At 41.4% G+C, this 20890-nt stretch overlaps 1 protein-coding gene across 4 annotated transcripts in view; it reads right to left on the minus strand.

Moving 5' to 3' along the window:
* FOXP4 (forkhead box P4) overlaps positions 1–20890 on the minus strand; it is a 152837-nt gene that overhangs the window by 95692 nt on the left and 36255 nt on the right. For all 4 annotated transcript variants that reach the window (XM_081915576.1, XM_081915577.1, XM_081915574.1 and 1 more), the window contains exon 2: positions 14945–15143. In XM_081915576.1, the coding sequence (XP_081771702.1) occupies positions 14945–15127 (183 nt within the window). In that variant the 5' untranslated portion in view covers positions 15128–15143. The remainder of the gene's footprint in view (positions 1–14944; positions 15144–20890) is intronic.

Consider the following 20890-nt stretch of genomic DNA (forward strand, 5'->3'; position numbering starts at 1 on the left):
ACATCTTTTTCATATAATTTTCTTTTAGTGAACTGCATGCCTTGAATTTAAATTGCAAATGGATCACTAGCAGTATATTGTTGTTGTTTTTTTAATTTACCATTTTTTTCTAGAAAGGGTAAATCCAGATTAAAAGTTTGGGGGTGGGGTATGGATGCTACAGATGCCATGAAGACCCATCCCACAACAAACATCCACTTAGATTTGATTCTATTATCCCACTGCCATCAAGAAAAAGCAATCCTAGCATAAACAGCCATTACACCTTAGAACTGTAAAAGTCAGCTAGGGACTAGGGCTAAGGTTTGCTACATGGTTGTATCCATGAAAAAAAGATGGAGCCTTTCACAAGGAAAAGAACAGGCAAAAGGAACCGCCATATTCATATTACTCTACAAATTCTCAGTGGATAACCTGAAATAACATCCCCCAAAGACACAGAAAGAGAAGATTGTAACAGGGAATTCAGTTTTGGTGTGTAATTGTGGACTGGCACTTTCATCTAAAGACAGAATGAGACACTGAAGACTCAAAAAGCTACTGAAGAGAGATTTTTCCTTGAAAAGAGAATCTGATAAACTTCTGAGAAAGATAATCAACCCAAATGTTCTGGGTATTTTAATTCTTTTATTTTAAATATTTTTATTTGATGAGGACATTTTGCAATATCATTTTGGGTCTTTGCCTTTTCTTTTGCTTCCCCTTGGTTTTGTTTTTCCTAAGAGGAATATTAGCAACAATTCAAAGCCACTTGGCAATTGTGTTAGCCCTTTGGCATCTTCTTAGGATGAAACAAGATGCTCCCCTATGAGAGTATTCTGGCTGACATACAAATACTTTTCTTTAGATTTTTAACCCACATAATTCACAGAGGCTTAAAATCACATTTTTAAAATGAATTTCAAAAAAAAGTTGTTTAAAACTATAAACTGTGTTAAAGACAAACATGTTACCCGATATAGCCACCAAATCCCTGACAGTTACATGTTTGCCCAAATAAGAAGGTCTTGTTTTGATGCTTCTATACTCTGGTTTAATCAACTATCTGAAGGAAGAGAGTTCTAGAGTAGCTATCAGAAAACCCCATTTGTACATTTTCATCATTTGTACACAATGCATTAAAAAAAACAAATCTAGTGGTCAAGTCGGCTGACAATAGCAAACATGACAGAACAGATGGGAAGAACAGCTGGGCTGAGAACTAGGAGACTCTGGCTCTGTGAATGGCTGCACCGTATGATATAGCACCCAGATTACAAGATGGAGCATCTCTCTAGATAGTAAATGGCTTTTGGATACTGGAGTGGCTGCCTACCAAGCATGGCCACTGACAGCCCTCATCAAACAAGGCTAAAATAAGGCCTCCTGTACAGGCTGGGACTTTGCCTGGGCAACTCAATTATTCCTTTGCTTCTGGCTCTCGACTTTTGCTCTGGTTTAGACATCCCAGTTCTGTTCCTTAGCTCTCGGCCCCCACTCAACAGTTGCCTAATGATCAGCTCAGATGTGAAGCTATCAACCAGAATTATCCACTGTTCCAATCATTCCATCTTAGCAAGCATTTCAGCTTCCTAAAAGGAATTATTCCCTCTCTCCTCCCCCTGGTACACTGTTCTGGAGGATCTCCCAACGCCCCCCACAAACCAATTTCAGGGGGTGCACAGGGGGATGAGTGGGAAGGAGGCCCACTGCACAAGTGGAAGTCTTTGCACTGGGCTTCTGCTGATGGGGCTAAATTCAACCCATTCTACTCTTAATATTATATAGTGGCCCAGTTCACATGTCAAATTAAGCCATGGTTAAAATATAGTTAAAAACATTGACCAGGAAATAAGAGAGTCTGGCTCGACATGACATCTGATCTGGGGCTTGCTGCTTGTTTTCCAAAACCAACCATGAGCAGTATGCCAAGAACAAGGTTCAGTTACTGCTCATGATTTATCTGGAAAGAAACAAACCCGTAAGTCAAGGTTCTGGTGTCATGACAAGGCAAACTCTTGTCTAGTTTCTTCCACGGTGCAGCACCAGGATTGGAGCAAGAACTTTACAACACTGTATACCAGCTTGCTGCTTGTTCATGTTAAAACCACAGCTTGTTCCAAACTATGGTTAATGTGATGTGTGAGCCAAGCCACAAAGGAGAAAGAGAAAGCATGAATACATGCGTGTGTGATGTCCTGCTGAAAATATATTTAATGAAGCGTTCACTTTAATGGTTTATATTATGTACTGTATATTAATATTAAGAATCAAAAATGCACCAAGAACTTAGAACCTTGGATGAGGTTTCAGTTTGGAAAGTGAAAAGTGTTTCCATTTCAAAAACATTAACCTGAGTTCTGTATTATTTTCAAAATCTTCCCCACCCTGCCTAATTTTAATCCACACCAACCAGCTGCATTTCTGGGAGAAGAATTTGAGCTTTGGGAGCTTACTGACTTTTTCAAAGTGAATTTTAGTTCCGACTTCTGCTCTGGGTTCTAAGCCAATGTAGTGTGGATCCAAGTATTCGGTTCAATGGTTGTTTCTGTCTCTATTTCTTTATGTCTGATTTTCAGCTGCTACTTTATGGCTTAGCTGCAAATATCCAGAGCAACAAAGCTTGCAAAAAGGGTTGTGTGTGTACACATCTAGCAACAAAGAAAGTCTACAATTAATTCCAGGTGCACATGGGCACTAAGAAAATCTTGTCAGTATCAGATCTCAAGAAGAAATAGGAGCTGCTGCTGTGAAGCATCCCACACTTTAGAAGTTTGAAGATCATCACCCTCTTAGGCAATGAATCAGCAGACCTGTTGCTGTCTACTTCAAAATGTTATAGGGAGGTAGTTGAAAAGAGATATATTCCCTTCAACTTTTCAGCTGACCAAAATAGTGGCCAGACTTAAGAGTTGTGGTCATATTGGGCAATACTTTTCCCCACATGATAGATGAGCAGCTGCTTCTCAAATTGTACAATGAACCTAGACATCTTTCCCTCAAAGAAGCACTTCTAAGGAAATTGCATTTTCCTGCCCTTTAAAATGCAAGGATTTTGTCACTGAAAAAATGCAGTTTTGCTCCAGCTTTTCCTTAATGTGATAGTTATTGCAATTAGAGGTTTGGTTGTGCAAGAATACCTACTGGCCAGTACCACTAACAATACTGCTTACCTCAAAACCACTCCAATGCAAATACTTTACAACCAATTATATTTATTTTATTTCTTTGCTTTGGGGAAAAAAGTGTCTTTAGAGACAAAGCAACTTTCTGCTATACTATGGAAATGTAAAGGTTTTCGAGGTGAGTAAAGCTAATCTCTCCTCAGATCAATGCACAGGAATAATTCCATGAACATTTTCAACCACCACCCCATTTCTCCCCTTTTGTTCTCTGAAAGCAGAAGCTTTGATGTACCAGAGTGGACTGTCCTGGATGCAGGCAGGATGCCTCTAGGAAGATTGCCCAATGCAAGAGACGAGCACCTGGAGTAATGTGACACGAAATCAGCCAAAAGTAAGAGCAAGATGAAGCTTAATTAAGTTTTCTGGCATCTGCTTTTATCTTAAAATATTGTAATAATAGCACCATGTATTGCACAAATATATTTATCTCTCTCTCTCTACACACACACAGACACACACACACACACCTGCAAAAAAAAAAGGTCTGTTCTTGTGTTGCCACCCTCTGGACCTCGATCATGTCACATACACCATGTACCTTAACTCTCTTATCATAGGGACTTGTTTTCATTTAACAGTTTAACATTTATGCAATGTATGAATGTCAAGAAATGGTTCCAAAAAATGTCCTGCGGGCTTACCTTGGGTGCTTAAAGCAAGAGGATGCCCAACCAGTACCAATGTGTTTTTGAATACCATGTGACCACCATTTTTGAAAACTTACAGAATTCTCCACTCCCTGTAATCAGCACAAGTCCTAAATTTTGAAAGCAATAATATCTTATACTTCTGTATACACACAGTATTTTGGAGTTTGGATAAAGGAAAACATAGTAAACACTCCCTTGGGAGGCTTTTAACATTTATTTTTTAGTCTTCAGACCCCCTTTCAGCAGCATATTCAAGCTTTTTTCAGTAACAAACATGGCTATGCATTATTCTTTAAAGTGGAGGAACAGATTTTCATGACAACTAAATCCAAAGCTATAAAATATAGTAAAATCCGCAAACAAGTTATCGAAGCTGATAACATCATCTTAGTACTAACACCATTACTACTTTTGTAAGCTACTGAATTACGGTATATAGAAAGTTTGTTTGGAATCACTTTAGAGGAAGATTTATAGGGCTTTATATAGAATTGGGAGGTGGGAAAAGAGCAAGTTCCTCGTTCAAACAGAAGCAGATTTTCATCAAGTGCCATACAAAGGCCAACGTTTAGTTTCATTTGTCCACCAGCCGTTATATTTCTGATAGTCACCTTTCATCAGCCACTCTAGATCCAGCCTGTGTTGGGGGAAACCAAGCACTGCACTCTCATTTCAGCATTGCACTTTAAATGAGATTCTTCTCTTCCAACTAGTATTTCCATTGCTTTCTAATTGCTGTGCGTAAGGTTGCGGCGGGACTGTCAAGGACACTTACGGGATGATGCCCGTAAGATCACCGATGAGAAGAGACATATCTGCACCCCCATCACACTCATACAATTTTTAGATGGTATTTTCTTGTCTTCGTTTCGGCTACTGCCTCACTTCATTTTTACTAGCAATTCCTGGAATACATCTCTCTCTTTCCTATGTAGGGTTGGCATGCTAGTACGAAATACTGTCAAATGACTGCCAACTTGACTGCAGTCAAATATTCCATGAAGCCATGATGTTGACGATACACATGTAATTGGTCTGCTATGTGTTGTATACAATTCCTTTTTAAAAAACTGACTTGAATTTTTTATTTTGATCTATTTGTTTTAAAGTTCCAAAATAAAAGCAAAAAAGAAGGTTTGTTTCAGTGAACAATTAACATCAATAAAGATCTTATCTAACATTGGTTGCTCTCAGATAATATCCCAAGTCATGGTTTGGAGGACTGGGAATGAGACACATGCTCACACACTACCTCTTCCTACCTCCGCTCAAGATTTCAGTTAAATACATTGCTTTCTTGTTTAATCAAACTACAGCATGCCAGAAAGGCCACTGAACCACAGTGGCAAACCAGGATCACTTCACACCATTGCTTGCTATTTTGGATGTAGTGAAACACTACAGCATGATTAAACCAGGAAGCAATGTACTGTATTAAGTTGCATGCAAGGGGAGGTGAGAATGTGCAAGCACATGGCTAATTTCTTATTTCCCAAACCATGGTTTGGAGTACTATCTGAATGTTAAAAGTTATGGCATGCCATTGATTGTAAAAAGTTGCAATTTTTAAAAACATTAGTATTATTGCTTCAGAAAAACAGCTACTCAAATTATAAAAGAAAGTATCAAAACTGTTGAGTATATATTTGCTGTTTGGGAATCAAGTTAATGCTTTACAGAGCAATCCAACCCCCACTTATGCCAAGCTGTGTGGGTATAGATTGAGCAGAGGCATCCCTCCGCTCAGCTCTCCCAGGTGAGTGGGCCTCTGAACAGACAAGAGATCTGCTGGTGATAGCCCTGCCAGGGGGTAGCCCCAAAATGGGGCATTCCAAGGGGTGTGGTGGAAACAGACCAAAATCTGCTGGATCCCGAATTGGTCTTACAGCCATCACCAGCTGCCACCTAATCACTGTGCCAGTCTAGAGCATGTGCAGGCCTGATTGTGTTACCCACCCCACCCTGCCCACTAAACACACATGGGAACAGGGCTGTGGTTGGGGGAGCGAGTTTGGACTGCACCCATAGAAATAAGTGACCGTTAGTTTGCCAACACCTGACCAATTGATGGATCAAGTCTTTTTTTCACCACTCAAATGTTCAACTCTACCCCATGCTCTCACTCATTTAATCTAGCCAACTTTGACACTGCTATTATGTCACTGAGGGAAAGGGAAATGCTCATGAATGTTAAAATTTGATGGTCTATATTGGGTTGTTTTTTGAATTTGGATTACAGATTTTGTGGTTTTATATTCTGATTTAATCCTGTTAACCACCCTGAGACCTGCGGGTATAGGGTGGTTTATAATTTAATTATATATATAAATGTATAAATAATAGGTTGGTGTTTTTTTAAATGATGAGGCAGCACAAATACTAGACAAGATCTGATACACAATTAATGGAGAAGTATGCCATATGCAAACAACAACTTTGTTTTGGGAGAAAGTTGCAAAGGGTCAAGAAGGCAATAAATGAAGCCCATGGGCTGACAGTTGGCAACCACTGGTTTAGACTACACTTTTTAATGCAACAACTGTAGGATTTTGTTAAGGCAAAGTGTATATAGTGAGTAGTAGAGCACAATCTTTTCATACGCAAGGTTCCCAGATGCAATACTGGGCCTCGTCGACCTTTTCTTTAGGGTTTTGGTATCAGGTAATGGGGAAGACCTCTACCTGAGATCCTGGAGAGCTGCTGCTGTAGCCACCAGACCGTGAATACAATCACGCAAGTGGGAGAAAAGCAATAAGGCCCCCAAAGGGTTAATCTCTTCTCCAGATGTTCTCAGCAGTGGCTCCCCAGGAAGTCAAGAGCAGTCAATGTGCAGTATGGCTCAGAGGATTCTTCTTCCCCTCCTCAATCCTGTCTTACCAAGTAGGTTGGAGGGGTTTTGTTTTGTTTTTTTCATCACACTGCCTTGGTCTCTGTAATGCTCCCTCTTTCCAAGGATTAAAGAGGATCTGAACTTGGAAAGGTGGGGTTCTGGTGGGGAGGACTTAGCCCAAGTTAAAAACTCATTAATGTGCAAAGACTAGAGCTCTTTTGAATCTCGTTACAGGATGTTAACACACTGGAGGTCTCTTGATGTTCCCACAGCAACCACTGTGGGAGTTCCCAGACGCTAGGCAACCCTCCCATGACCCTGGCTGACCTTTCCCCTTCTATGACCCTTGCCACAATGTAAGCGCGCGCTATTGAATCCCAGGACGTTTTTCAGCTGGGCCCCACCATTGAAACCTAAGGATTTCCCCCTAACACCATCAAATTTGCTAGAGAAAGATGGGAAGTGATCCCTCCATTCTTTCCACTCTCTTCAGAAAGAGTCTGCGGAAGCCTCACTGGAAGTTGTTTCTAATAGTCTACTCCTTGGAAGGAGGTGGGAGTTGTTCTCCCCATTCCCCCAGTGCACGTTCAGAGCAGCAAAATTACAATACAGCAACTGCCTGTTTACTGTAGGCTAAAGCAGCTTTCAGACTACAGATATACAGACCCTTCTGAGCTAAAGCATGAGTGGGAATATAAATAGACACTCCCAAGACTGCTTTGAAAATGAACACATTTCAGAATGAACCACAGAGCACTTTGCTGGAGTCACATTTCAAGATCCAGGCTACCTAGAATCAAGGGCGCTTGACCCACAGAATTTTACTGATTCTTAAATTGCTGTTTTACTGGATCATACAGAGAGCTCAAATGGATCACAACCCCCCCCCCACCCTTCCATCTCCCAAAAGAAGACATTGATCAGGTCACAGCCGCAACACATATGCCCATATTGACTGCACTAGGGAAGTTTTACGGATACGTGGGTTGATATTTCCTATTCTGGCAACCTGTTCCAAAACACACCCTATGAAGACTTGTACCCATAATTTGAAAAAAGAAAAAATAGCAATGTTATGGGTAATAACAAGCTTGAAGCTGGGCAGATGAAGCCTGGCATATTTTAAGAGAATTAATTACCATGGCTTTGATCACCTCCATCACAGCTAGTTTTATTATCAGGATTTCAGTTCTTCCTACTGCCGTTTCCATCTCCACAAGCAGTTCATTGGTGACCAGATTGCTTTTGTAGGCATCTGAAAAGTCTTTATCTATGGCATGACTACACACAGAAGCATTATCACACACAACACTTCTTTATGCCAGTACAGCCAACATGGTACTCTCCAGAAGTTTTTGGACTCGCAGCTCCCATCAGTCCATGCCAACATGGCCAATGGTCAGGGATGGTAAGAGTTGTAGTTCAACATCTGGATAGTAATACATTGACAATCCTTGCCTTATTGTACGTGTACAAATTGCACGTGAGTCACAGAATCACAGAACTGTAGAGTTTGAAGGGATCCCATGTGTCATCTAGTCCAACCGCCTGCAATGCATTCTCTGCATAAAGTTGTGCAACAAATGTGATAAGGACTGTTTAAAAAGCATTAGTGCTTCTGCATGAAGAATTATCACAGATATTTTGAGCAGTTGACAAAGGCAAGTGGCAACATCTATACCAAGACATATGCATACAAGATCATTGACTATCATATGTATATTTCAATGCAACAGTATCAGTGTGCTTACAGAGCCAGAAGCGAAATATGACAATATTGTTATTGCTGGGTTGTTGTTGTTGTTTATATAAAACAACAACAAGTAGGTGCTGCAGAATGACTTTTCTTTTAAGTCCCTGGGTACAGGCTCACAACTGAATTAAAGACCGGACACATTACAGAGAAAAAGGAAGGAAAGTAAATGAAACTATAACGTGGCTGTTCTGTTTTCCTGACAGCAGCACACAGTGTTTAGTGTTTTCTCAGAGTCTGCCTTGTATCAAATTGGAAAGGGCAAGCTCCACAGGAGAAAGGTTACTTGGAGGTGGGGAGAAAGACAGGAACCCAAAAGAGCTGCAATACCCACAAACACTGGGAACATAGGGCTGGGAGGTTTGATTAATTGACCAACTTTCAAAGGATATAGAAGCATGACTGGGCGTTTAGGTTACTGTAGCACTTTATGTGTGATTTTTTTTCTTTGCATGGAAAAAGGTTCCCGCAGGGGCAATATGATCTATTAGGTAACAGGTCAAAGTTTGGGAGTTAGCCATGTATAACAAAACAAATCAAATCTACAAGGTCAAATCTTTGTTTCATAAGTTATTACTTCAGACATCTAGCAATAACCAAGTGTGCCTGTCAGAGCTCAGACTTGATATCCAGCTGCCAAATCATATGCTGGAGCTTCTGCTTTGCCCTCTGATAAATGGAGACCTTTCTGTGATACATAAAAGAAATAGCTCCAGGAACCACTGAACTTTCCAACACATCTGCATGCAGCACTCAAGGGATCTGCTTGCCCATCCCAGATTTCTTTCTTCAACCATCCTGAATTCAAGTTCAGCAACTCCTCTCTTCCTAACATCCTCCTCCCTTCTTCTAGCCTCAGGACCATACGCCGGCTGCAGGTCACACAGCCTCCTTGTTCCTTTCATCTCTATTTAAACAAGCTCTTCAGCTCTGCCTGTTGCATGGAAACAGACACTCCGTCTTGTTCAAAAGTGACGAGCGCTCTCTTGCCAGTGCTGTTTGTTTCAGTCTAAACTCCTGTCAGATGCCTGACTTCTGGCTCTCTCTGTTTATCTCCCTCTCCTTCTGTCACCTCATTACTCCACAGCCCAGCTCACGTTTCCAGGCCTTGTTTACCAAAAGCTCAGGAGTTGGGCACTTTGTCTGACGGGAAGAGGTGGAGAGAACATGTTATACCTGCACAGCAGCTGGAATAACCACAACAAAATCCTCTACTGTGATCCTCAAAATGTGTTCTTACAGTATGTGCACCATGAACAGATCTCTTCAGTGAAGCAACATCAGCAGGGTCCTGGGTTGCAGTTACTTTATAAAATATACCAACCTTAAGAGAACAAAAAATCCTTGAATTGACCAAGCAGAGGCCTCAAAACCAGGAATCTGATAGTTCTAATCCCTACTCTGAGCCTTATTGTTGTTTGGGCAAATCACTTTGAAAAGGGCCGATGTGCTACTGCCTTCCATGTGGAGTACAATCAGCAAAGGCTTATGTTGTTCTAGGTGTTTGGTCGTTTTGCAGTAACCCAATGACACTTGCATAGGAATCAGCATTCAAAATGATTACCTCCTTTGCCAAAGGATTAGAATACAGCATTGAGAAGGCACCTAGCTCATAGTGCAAGCCAGAGACTACACAACTTGGAGGGAAGGGCTGAGAGAGTTTGTTTCAAATAGGCCTGGGGGGGGCACACAGCCAGAAGTATTCTGGAAAAGGGCTATTATATTTTTGCCCCAGACATCTCCAGAAAAACAAAAGCAGCTCAGTTAATCCCACAATGAACTCCATAAAAAGCATGTGGATGGAGCTGTAGAATTTCTATACAGACAGCACTGAATCATATAAAATCCTAGAAGCAAGCACTGTCTAGACATACTTATTAAAGTCCACCTACTAGTCTGCGTTCATCAAACATGATCAGATTCAGGATGTCCATACTCAAACTTTGGGAGATGATTCATGAATGCAGGTGAATTAGAGAATGCTATCACCCAGAGCAAACTAAATGCATCTAGCATGTCAAAAGCAACTGTTCTGAAATATGTAGTGCTGAACACCACATATACAAACACACTGTATTATATAAGTAGTTTCAACAAATACCCATAACACAGGATAAAGCAGGAGGTGTGTGTGTGTGTGTGTGTGTGTTGAGCTTTATATATACAAATGGCTTTTGACACAGAAAATACATGTCTAAAATCGCCCTAACAAAGACTAGCTATTATTCTGAAGCAGCAAGTTTTGATCTGTCTTTCCATATTTGATGGCATTAGCCATTTGCCCTCTAGAAGTAGTTCTTCATGACCAGTTTTATTACATTCTAGGCCTTAACTCTTCTTGTGGCAGGAATTTTACCAACTGGTGGCGTAATATGTTCACCAATATCTCTCCCCCCCCCCCCCCACAGCCTTTTATTTACAGTCCACTTATTGTTTTTCTAGTCCTCCTCCTGATAATTAGTCCTGGGTTTTTTTCTGTTTCGTTTTTAAAGAGGAAGTGAGAGATGGCGCATTTGGGATCTGAAGCACAAGGAAGAGACAGAAGTTGTCAGACAGGAACAGACCAATGGCTCAGAAGCCTCTTTAAACAGGGGCAGATATAGGATGCTACTGGAGAAGGTGTAAATCCTTCATGAAGCACCTAATTGTGCAAAACTCTATATATGGGGACATTTATTACTGACCCCAGCTGCTGCTCAGCTTGTTCCCTGAAGCATGAAGATTGATGGCACCAATGGTTCTCATCTGAGCTACTGTCACTGCAGATGCCATCTGCGTTCAGAAGTCTCCTTTGCCTTTAAATACCGTCTCACACTGGTGAATTCTACAGGTTAATTATATGCAGCGCTGAGGGGGCAGGGGCATGGAAGAAAGGCAAACGTTACTTGGGATAATGATTCTTCCCTACCCCCACCCCAAAAAAATAACCTTCTTTCAGTTACTTCACACCTAAGCTCTTTCATTCCTGGTGAAGAAAAGAGCACAAGAAATACAGTTGCTCCCCTTTACTACTATATTCATTGGTACATCCCACTATAAAGTGACTTGCCTCCAGTAGAAGGTGCCCAGGAAGGAGCTGGGGCAATGAAGTTCATTTAAATTGCAGCAGGTGGGGATTTGTCACTTTTGGTCAGACCCTTGGGGTACTTGAAAAAGCTTAAATGCTGTGTACGTGTGTAAATTATAAAAATATAAGCAAATATATATTGCCCTAAGGCAGGTATATGGGAGCACTCGGAAAACTGACCAAAATGACACATCTCCACAAGGTATTGCAATTTAAAAACAACCTCCTTCTCCTTTACTTCCTAGGCATGTTCTACTGGAAGCAAGGCAGCCTCTCTACATAGTGAGATATGGCTATGGACCTCTAAGTCTGTTGCAGCAGATTCAGTACATTGTTTGGCAAGGTAGACAAAATGTCCTTGCAGTTAGAACAAGAGACTCAAGTTAGTACTTTTATGTTCCATTTCTGAGACCTAGAATGGAAGAGAACAGGTTCCCAAATGTCTAGCTGCCCTTGAGTGCTTTTTGAGGGAAATCCTATGGAACCACGCACATAAAAAACAGTAGCTGATCATTCATATTGCCTTATCAGAAAGAACCATAGGTTTGGGGGATACTTGATTCCTGCAAGATCCTCCTCAGGTTTATCTCAGAAAGGTCCACACAGAATCAGAGAACTGTATTGTTGGAAGGGACCCAAAGGATCTTCTAGTCCAACCCTCCAGCAATGCAGGAATCTCAACATGGCTGATCAATTGTAGTACAGTGGTACCTCAGGTTACAAACGCTTCAGGTTACAAACACTTCAGGTTACAGACTCTACTAATCCGGAAGTAGTACCTTGGGTTAAGAACTTTACCTCAGGATGAGAACAGAACTTGCGAGCCAGCAGCGCGGTGGCAGCGGAAGGTCCCATTATCTAAAGTGGTACCTCAGGTTAAGAATAGTTTCAGGTTAAGAACGGACCTCCGGAACAAATTAAGTGCATAACCAGAGGTACCACTGTACAGCATTTTCCACAGCCATCTCTTCAAGAGAGTTCTGCCACAGAGCAAGACAGGATATCATATCTGTCTGACTTTGGACAAGCAAATGAAGTAACAATGAAGGTATAGTATTAGTTGTCACTCTGTGGCACATGGCAAGTCCCAAACCAGTGGCATAAATAGTACATCAAGCCAAACCACACGGTATTATAACCACCACATTGTTGATGTCAGATGATTGTCAGGTGGGTTGTCCTGCTCGCCTATCAAGTCCCTTGCACAGAACATCCTAAGTGACTGTCAGCCAGCTGGTTATTAGGCACTTGGGAACTGCAGCACAAGGGGCTGTGTCAGTCCTATGCTCAGTACTGAACATAGGGCTTGCAAAGTGTTTTGTGCACCACTGCTCAAATGCCTGATAGTCAGCTGTCTATTGGGAGCTTGTGAAGTGCCGCACATAGTGCTTTGCAAGCCCTGTGCGATCAAGCTCCCCATGGGGAACTCAGTCGTGCAACCTATCTAGCCACATCTCTCCTTGCATCACAACTGATGTCACATATGGCATCATATGTAGGGCAGGGGGCATTATTTCAGGAAAACAGGCCCAAAAGGCTTATTTGGTCCAGAGTCCATGTGTCATTCTCTTTTCCAGTAGTAAAACCACTGCAATACAAAAAGTTGTGTGTGGTTTTTTTTTTTTTAAAAAAAAAAGCAGTCTTACACGTTGGGGGCAGAGGGGATGAATTACTTGAGAATTTGGCTGTAAATGTCCCGCACACACATTGTACATCCTGACAAAGCAATAGCTTTACATCAGGAGCAATCGCTTTTACACGTTCCCACAGTGGCTTAGGCCAAACAGCACCAGGTTCATGCTACTCAGTGAGTACTGCATAATAATTTACCTGGGCAATGAGTGAGCACACATCTGTTTACTAGAGCCCACAATACTGTTAAACTAATTGCAGTGCCAAGCCCCAAGGCACCACGAAGACAGCCTTGCTAGAGCCACACACACCCCTCTGAAGGAGGGGGAGAACTGTGTCTCTTTCATTCAGCAGGGGTGACTCTGAGAAGCATGACATGCATGATTACCCTTCAGATCAGGGGAACAGTGGCTTAACTGCATGAGAAACGGCTGTTATTCAGGTAATGGATTTACAGTGCTCACTACTAAAGTATCAGACACAGCAATTTTTTACAGCTTTCACGCTGGAATTTACAACTTAGACGAGAGGCGATCTCTGTATGAGTCTGGGCTCATTGCCTTATTTAGTATCTGATTTTACTAAAGTTTCCTCTTAAGTTTGTTTTGAAAGGTAAATTTTAAGCACTTAAATCCATACACAAACACATGCAAATCCTACATAAAAATTATATGCACATATATGCCTAAGAAATGGACACACAAAAACCCTGTAGTGCATGTGTTCCTATTTTCCTTTACACACAGCACATTTAGAAATACCACCAAAACAGAGCTGAACTGTGTGAGCATGGGCAAACACACAGTACGCCAAAGGGGAACTCTGGCATGTACTCTTTGTTACCTCCAAATACCTGGCCAAGCAGGCTAGCTAGTGCTTCTAATTTGGGACTACTTAATCCCTGATTTGAAGGAAAGACAGCAAATATGTGGAGTACCTTCACAATGTGGCACCCATGTGTGTATTTGAGTCAGCTCCAAAGGGTAACACTGCTGTGAGCATACAAGATCACCTTTAGGACTTTGTGTGAGCAGAAAGAATCCACAGTGACATGGTAACAATTGTTACGGCTGGTCAGTTTTCAAGGCAGGTGACAGTGCAGTGTTTGTAAGATGTGATTCATTGGGCTGCCCCTGAAGCCTGCTAGTACTACACAATGCCAGCACTACACTGGCTTACTTGCAAAGCTGGAGATAGGAAAAAAACACATGAACAGTATCAGTAAAGTATGTACACAACTGAAGGAGGATGGTTCTTACTCAGAGGAGCACCTTCCAATAGGGTTGGCCACAAGATTAAGTATGCTTGCAGTTACAAGTGGACATACAAACAGCCATGAGCCAATCTGTTCACATGACTCTAAGAATATCCTGCCACTGAATGGGGAGTGTGGGGTACAGAGAAAAAGAAGCAGAGTGTGAACACACAAGGATCCGTCATAAACTAAGTCAAACATTTTGGTAAAAGTAAGCTGGAATGCTAATTTAAGGTAGGCACATACCTAGGCATAAATGCTAATCCTAAAGAAGTCACATCTGTGAAAAAGTCACTTCCATGAAAAAATATTCATTCCGATCAGAATTTTATGGAAGGCAAGATTACTAAATGTGGCTGAGAACTGACAGCAGCAGACTATCCACAACCTCTCCCACCAATTAACCTACCCTATTCATGGCTTATTATCTTTCCATTGCCCCTTTTCTGCATTCTACTGTACCACATAGTAGTATAAAGATCAAGGAAAAGGTTTGGGATCCGTTTTAGATCAACCTGTTCCTAACAGGTTGAGAGAAGCACTCAAAAGGTAGGTACACAAGAGAGTGTCTGGAAGAATCAAATCCTCAGTACCTGCTGCTGCTGAAAATGCAAGAGTTCCACTGGGCTCATTTCTCCATTGGTTTCTCCACTGGCTCCTCCTTCTCTTCCACATCCACCACCGCCTCCTCCATCAGTTGGATTGTTTAGGCTGCTGACCCCATTCTGACTGGAGGGAGTAGAACGTATTGTCTCCGAGGCAGATTCAACCATCATGACTTGCTAGCAGCACCTGCATAAGCAAAGCAGTACTATTACAAGAGCATAAATTTCAGCTGAAGCTACTATCTATGCTATACTGGAAGGCATCACTCTGCACAACATTGTTCACACTGCAACAGCGTTCAAAACTCCCATTGTTCTAGCCGCATTTTACAACAAGGAATTTCATTGGTGCAAGGAGTTTCTGAGCTCTGGACACAGTACTGCACCTATGATTCAGATTAAAACTGCAGAGCAGAGTGGAAGGAAAGGAGAACCTTTTTCTGCCTCCCCACTTCCAGGTACTGGAGAAGAGACGCTCTTAAGAATATTAGAGGAGTGGACAGGGAAAGGACTAGACAATGTGAAAAATAAACATAATATGATAGCTGCAGTTCATTCATTTTCAGCTTTGAATTCTTGTTACAGAAAAAGCACGCCTGGGCATTCAGTTGTTTCGCCCATAACCTTGGTTTAAGGTGCCCTTTAGCGCCTAGCTTTTATATCAGTTTCAAACACTGCATTGCAAAGACCTAAGCACGACAGACTCCTCCCCATCCCAGATGTATAAATGCCCCAAGACATCCAGAAAGCAGGAACCAATGGCACATTGCCAGAGAACAGCTGTGCCCACAAAGTTGTTTAGTACAGCTACGTCTTCAGTACACACACTAACATGTCCTCTTTTTTACCAAGTGAAACCCTCATAGAAATTAAAATAGCTTAGCTGCTAGGAGTCGTTTCATAACACACTTGCTCTGGGCCTGCTCCAATGCACAGAATTTGGAGAAGCTCCTTACTTAGTAGAAACCACTAGAAGAGGAAAAGAATCCCTCATACAGAGTTTAGAAGTCGAAAGCATCACAGGAGGCCTAGGAGAATGTATGTCTGTCACCTACCTGAAACATTGTGGGAAACAGGCACTTCCATGACTGCTTCCAATGACATGCCTCAATCTGGGGTGGGATGGGGGGCTGAAGCCCAATTCAACAGGTTCACTCCCACAACATGAGATCTAGTAAATTTTATGAACCACTGACTGTATTTTTGTTGTTGTGATCATATTATGGATTATGATGCCTCCCATCAGATGTCAAAGAGAAAAATAACTACCAAACTTTAGAAGACATCTGAAGGCAGCCCTATTTAGGGAAGCTTTTAATGTTTAATAGGTTATTGTATTTTAGTGTTTTGTTGGAAGCCGCCCAGAGTGGGTGGGGAAACCCAGCCAGATGGGCAGGGTATAATTAATTAATTATTATTATTATTATTATTGCATGGCCTAGTGACTAAAGTCCGCTAGAGTAAACCTCTGGAGATAAAATGTGTTTTCTGCATTCTAAATGGGCTAATCAGCATAATGATTTCAAAAGAAAATGATGGCGCAACAAAGGACTTCCCACATGAGTTGATGGAGTTGGCAATTTAATATTCCAAGTCTCCTACCTAGCCATGCAGTCAGCTCAAACACATCTGGATAAACTAAGATTTCATAAGAAAAGCAGGAGGTACTTCAGGAAATGTTTGCCTTTGAAAAGACCCTTGCCCTCCATCTTCCACAAAATGCTGTTAAAAACCAAAGCATTTCTTCACCTTAACATGTAAACTACAATGAATATGAAAGTTTTCGATTTCTATAGTTTGTCTTAGTGGTGATTACATCAACATAAAACCTGTTAAACCAGGGATGGGGAACCTCTGATCCTCCAGATGTGTTTGGACTACCACGCCCACCACAGCTAACCACTGACCATGATGCAGTGGGCTGACTGGAGATGGAGTCTAACAACACATGGAGGGTCACAGAATAAGGCAATCAGTGCATATTTTAACGGCTACTCAATACATAAGTGAATGGTAGGTTGCCAATCCCTGCAAGTTTGGGCTGAAGATACCAGGGCAGGATATGCTAATATTTCCATTTTCTTGTTAATAAATAGAAGACAGCTTTCCTTTTTCAGAGAGTAGCACTTTACTCCAATCTTAACTTCAACATAACATAACTATTGTACACTTTAGTGAGAAGCATATTCCTGCTGTTTGCTCTTTTTTGTTCCAAGGCTCAAAAAGAGTAGTGGCTATGCTGTGTGTTTTCATTTCAACGTATAAAGATACCCCACTTTTCCTTTCAGAAGGAGGCCCAAACCAACAAACAGCATACAAAAACAAGTATCAGAAGACAACCAAGCAATATGAAAACAAGCTAAAATAAGCCTGCAGAGCTTTGATTCAATGCCTAAAAGAAAGCCAATTAATAAAACCAAATAAAAGAAACCCAAAATAAACAAAACAATGGGTTAATAAAACACCTACATTAGTCAAAACTGAAGCAGCCAATATACTAGGAATTGGGACATACCATTAAAAGGGGAGGGCAAATCCACCCTAGAGACAGGAGAAATCAAGAGAACCACCACACACAATAGCAGCAAAGAATACCAAGAGCCACAACACCCCCAAAACCTCTCATGTAAAACCTCTCTCACTGCAGGTTACTATTCCCTTGCATTATATGAGTATGGGTGACACGGTTTTTAAGCATCCAGAGGAAAACAAACAGCAACGTGAAATTGAATTACTGCTGCTCAAGTGCAAAGTGTACAGTAGCAAGAGCACATACTGCAGTAAACCAGCAGGCATCAGGAAGGCATCCGTAGCAAACTAAAGCCAGGTCTATTTTGAAAATCCAGCCCTAACTTCAAAGAAGCCGCCAGACAGGCAAAGCAAGGAACTAGTAGAGAGCAGCTCTGCTTTTAAACCCACCTTAGGCGACTTTCCACATTTTTACCATAGATGGGAGTGGGTATGCAAGGCTGGACATATTACCATCCTGAAAAATCGTGTGCCCATATGTCTAAATTTGAAATTAGCACCACCGGAATGATAGTGGGAGAAGCAATACAGCAGACCCAGCTGTTTGTTCCACTTTGTTTTTGAAACCTTTAAAGCTTGTCAGTTAAAGTTTCTTTCCTCTTTAAAATGAAAATACAAAGAAGCTGGCTCTGCTTCTTCAACTTGTCTTCAACTGCTAGGTCAGGACTCATCACAGGTCATGTCCTGATCTACGGTGGTTTGCAGCAGCCACAGTTGTTGTTGTTGTTGTTGTTTAGTCGTTTAGTCGTGTCCGACTCTTCGTGACCCCATGGACCAGAGAACGCCAGGCACCTCTGTCCTCCACTGCCTCCCGCAGTTTGGTCAAACTCATGCTGGTAACCTCGAAAACACTATCCAACCATCTCGTCCTCTGCCGTCCCCTTCTCCTTGTGCCCTCCATCTTTCCCAACATCAGGGTCTTCTCCAGGGAGTCTTCTCTTCTCATGAGGTGGCCAAAGTACTGGAGCCTCAGCTTCACAATCTGTCCTTCCAGTGAGCACTCAGGGTTGATTTCCTTCAGTATGGAGAGGTTTGATCTTCTTGCAGTCCATGGGACTCTCAAGAGTCTCCTCCAGCACCATAATTCAAAAGCATCAATTCTTCGGCGATCAGCCACAGTACCACCATACAAATACATGGTGTGTGTTTTTAAAAAAGGAAGAAATGTTTGGGCTAAAATACCACCATACAAATACATGGTGTGTTTTTTTAAAAAGGAAGAAATGTTTGGGCTAAAAGGTGGGTCCTCAGTCAGAAAAGACTACTGATTTGGAGGGGTTTTTGTTCCAGCCTCAAAAACTGCCTAAGAAAATCTAAACAAGTAAGAAGGTAGTGGTCCTAAAGGACTCTTTGGAAAAGAGGTAGTTTCTATCCCAAGCACATGCATATATCAGGAACTGTCCATTAAAGAAAATGCCGCTGTGAGTGGGATAAAAATTATGGGGAATCACATACTCACAATCACACACACAAAAGTAAACAATACTTACTGAGGTTCAAACTTGGGGAATGGAGTATAGGGGAAGTTAATCCTCCCCCACCCATACTCACTACAGTATTAGGGAGAGTTCAGAGGCAATATTGATTTCTTCCCATTCATGACCCTATAACCTGTTAGGTATTTTGCCACTTGTACAGCTTAAATAATCCTGTAGTGGTAATATGGATCAGAGGACTTTCCTCTTCCATCCCAAAGGAAACCTTTAAATAGTGATGGCAGTAGACCTTGTAACAACTTTAAGGAGCCCATAGGGAAAACTGGGGTCTGTATTCTACCCTTATACTGCCAGGGTTCCATAGCAATATGCATTCAAATGATCTTCTCCTTTTCCTTTTAAGCACATTCTTTTTCTGAGTACCTGGGTTGCTCTGCTGGTATACTGGTTGGCATGGGACCACTCACTTCTCTAAATAGAACTAAGTATGGTAAGTTCTGGACTTTAATATTTTGGAAGTCTCTATGAGATGAGTTTGTAAAAAGCGAAAAACTCAGAACTACAAGGAGGAAGACAAAGATTATGTCATCCTACAGAGCTGGGCAAGAATTACCGGTAGCTGTCATCACACACACACACACACACACACACACACAGAGAGAGAGAGAGAGAGAGAGAGAGAGAGAGAGAGAGAGACTTATTGACAAAAGGAAGAAAAAGAGGAGTTGAAAAAAGTCTGTTTTTTTATTCTTCATACATTCAAAATCATCACTTCTGACTGCATTTATTTAGAGTAACTGTTTCCCCTAGCTGTACGCACAATAAGTAACATGTCCAGTGAGAGATGCTCTAGATTACTTACTTAGTAAATTGCCTAGTACAATGACAGCAGGAATTATTTGCAGTGAAGTTTGGCATTGGATAGGCCCAGCAGCTGGTATCTGCTTGACTTTAATAAAATGCTAGATTTTTTGCAGGGCAGGAGGGGATCCTCAAAGAAAATTCTTTTTGGAAGACAAGAAAAGGTTCCTTTTTCTAAATTTCTCATTTGAGATAGTTCAGAACGCACTATTGTCATGTTTTCAAGCTTTTCTCTGCAACCAGAAAAGCTAGGAGTTTGTTTTAAACATAAAGTGAAAGCAGATTCTAATATTGATTCATGTTACTTTAGCAGTATACTACAAATAGTTATATCAGCGTAAAGGAGGAAATACCAGTTATTTTAAACTGGTAACACCAATTCTGTTAAGATCAATGGGCAGAGTTTTGCTATCCCAATTCTATATGGCAGTGCCATTTCACCTTAATAAATCTATCTACAATTGACGTAAGACTAAAACAAAATGGCTAAAACGCAGCAGACACACTAGGGTGTCTTGTTTTAATTTTGTCTCTTGATAAAGAAAACAAGCTGCCAAGCCAGCAAAGAAGTGAAGAAGAAAAAACAACATTAACTGGGACTGATCATAGAAGCGGTCAGCAAGTTTGAAAGCGGAAGAGGGGCAGCAAAAAAGGGATATTTCTTTTTTCTACCTTTTCTTTCCTATGCATGGTTCCCCCCTCCCTTTTTTTTGGCACGATAGACCGACAAACTGGGAACAACATAATTGCTGAAATGTGGCGTGTAATAATAGCTATTCAGAAGCTGATCATTCATATTAAACAGGGTGAAGCAAGCTTCTCATTTGCATGTTTGAGATTATATGCATTTCAAAAGTCATTTCCGCAGGGTGTATGAATGACATTAATTCCCATGTGGAGTTGTCGACTCTCTCCTGTAGTCCCTCACACTATCAAACACACACACACACACACACTGACATACTTGTAGCTGCAGGAGAATTCAAGGGCACAGAGATTACTGCATTTTTGGTTTTGTTGAAAATATACATGTTTCAGGCTAGTGATACTAGGACACAGGATAGTAGGGCACTGGAGAAACAGCATTCTGAGACAAAGGCTGTTGAAC

Source organism: Podarcis melisellensis, assembly GCF_964234715.1.
Source record: "Podarcis melisellensis genome assembly, chromosome: 6".
Lineage (NCBI taxonomy): Eukaryota > Metazoa > Chordata > Lepidosauria > Squamata > Lacertidae > Podarcis > Podarcis melisellensis.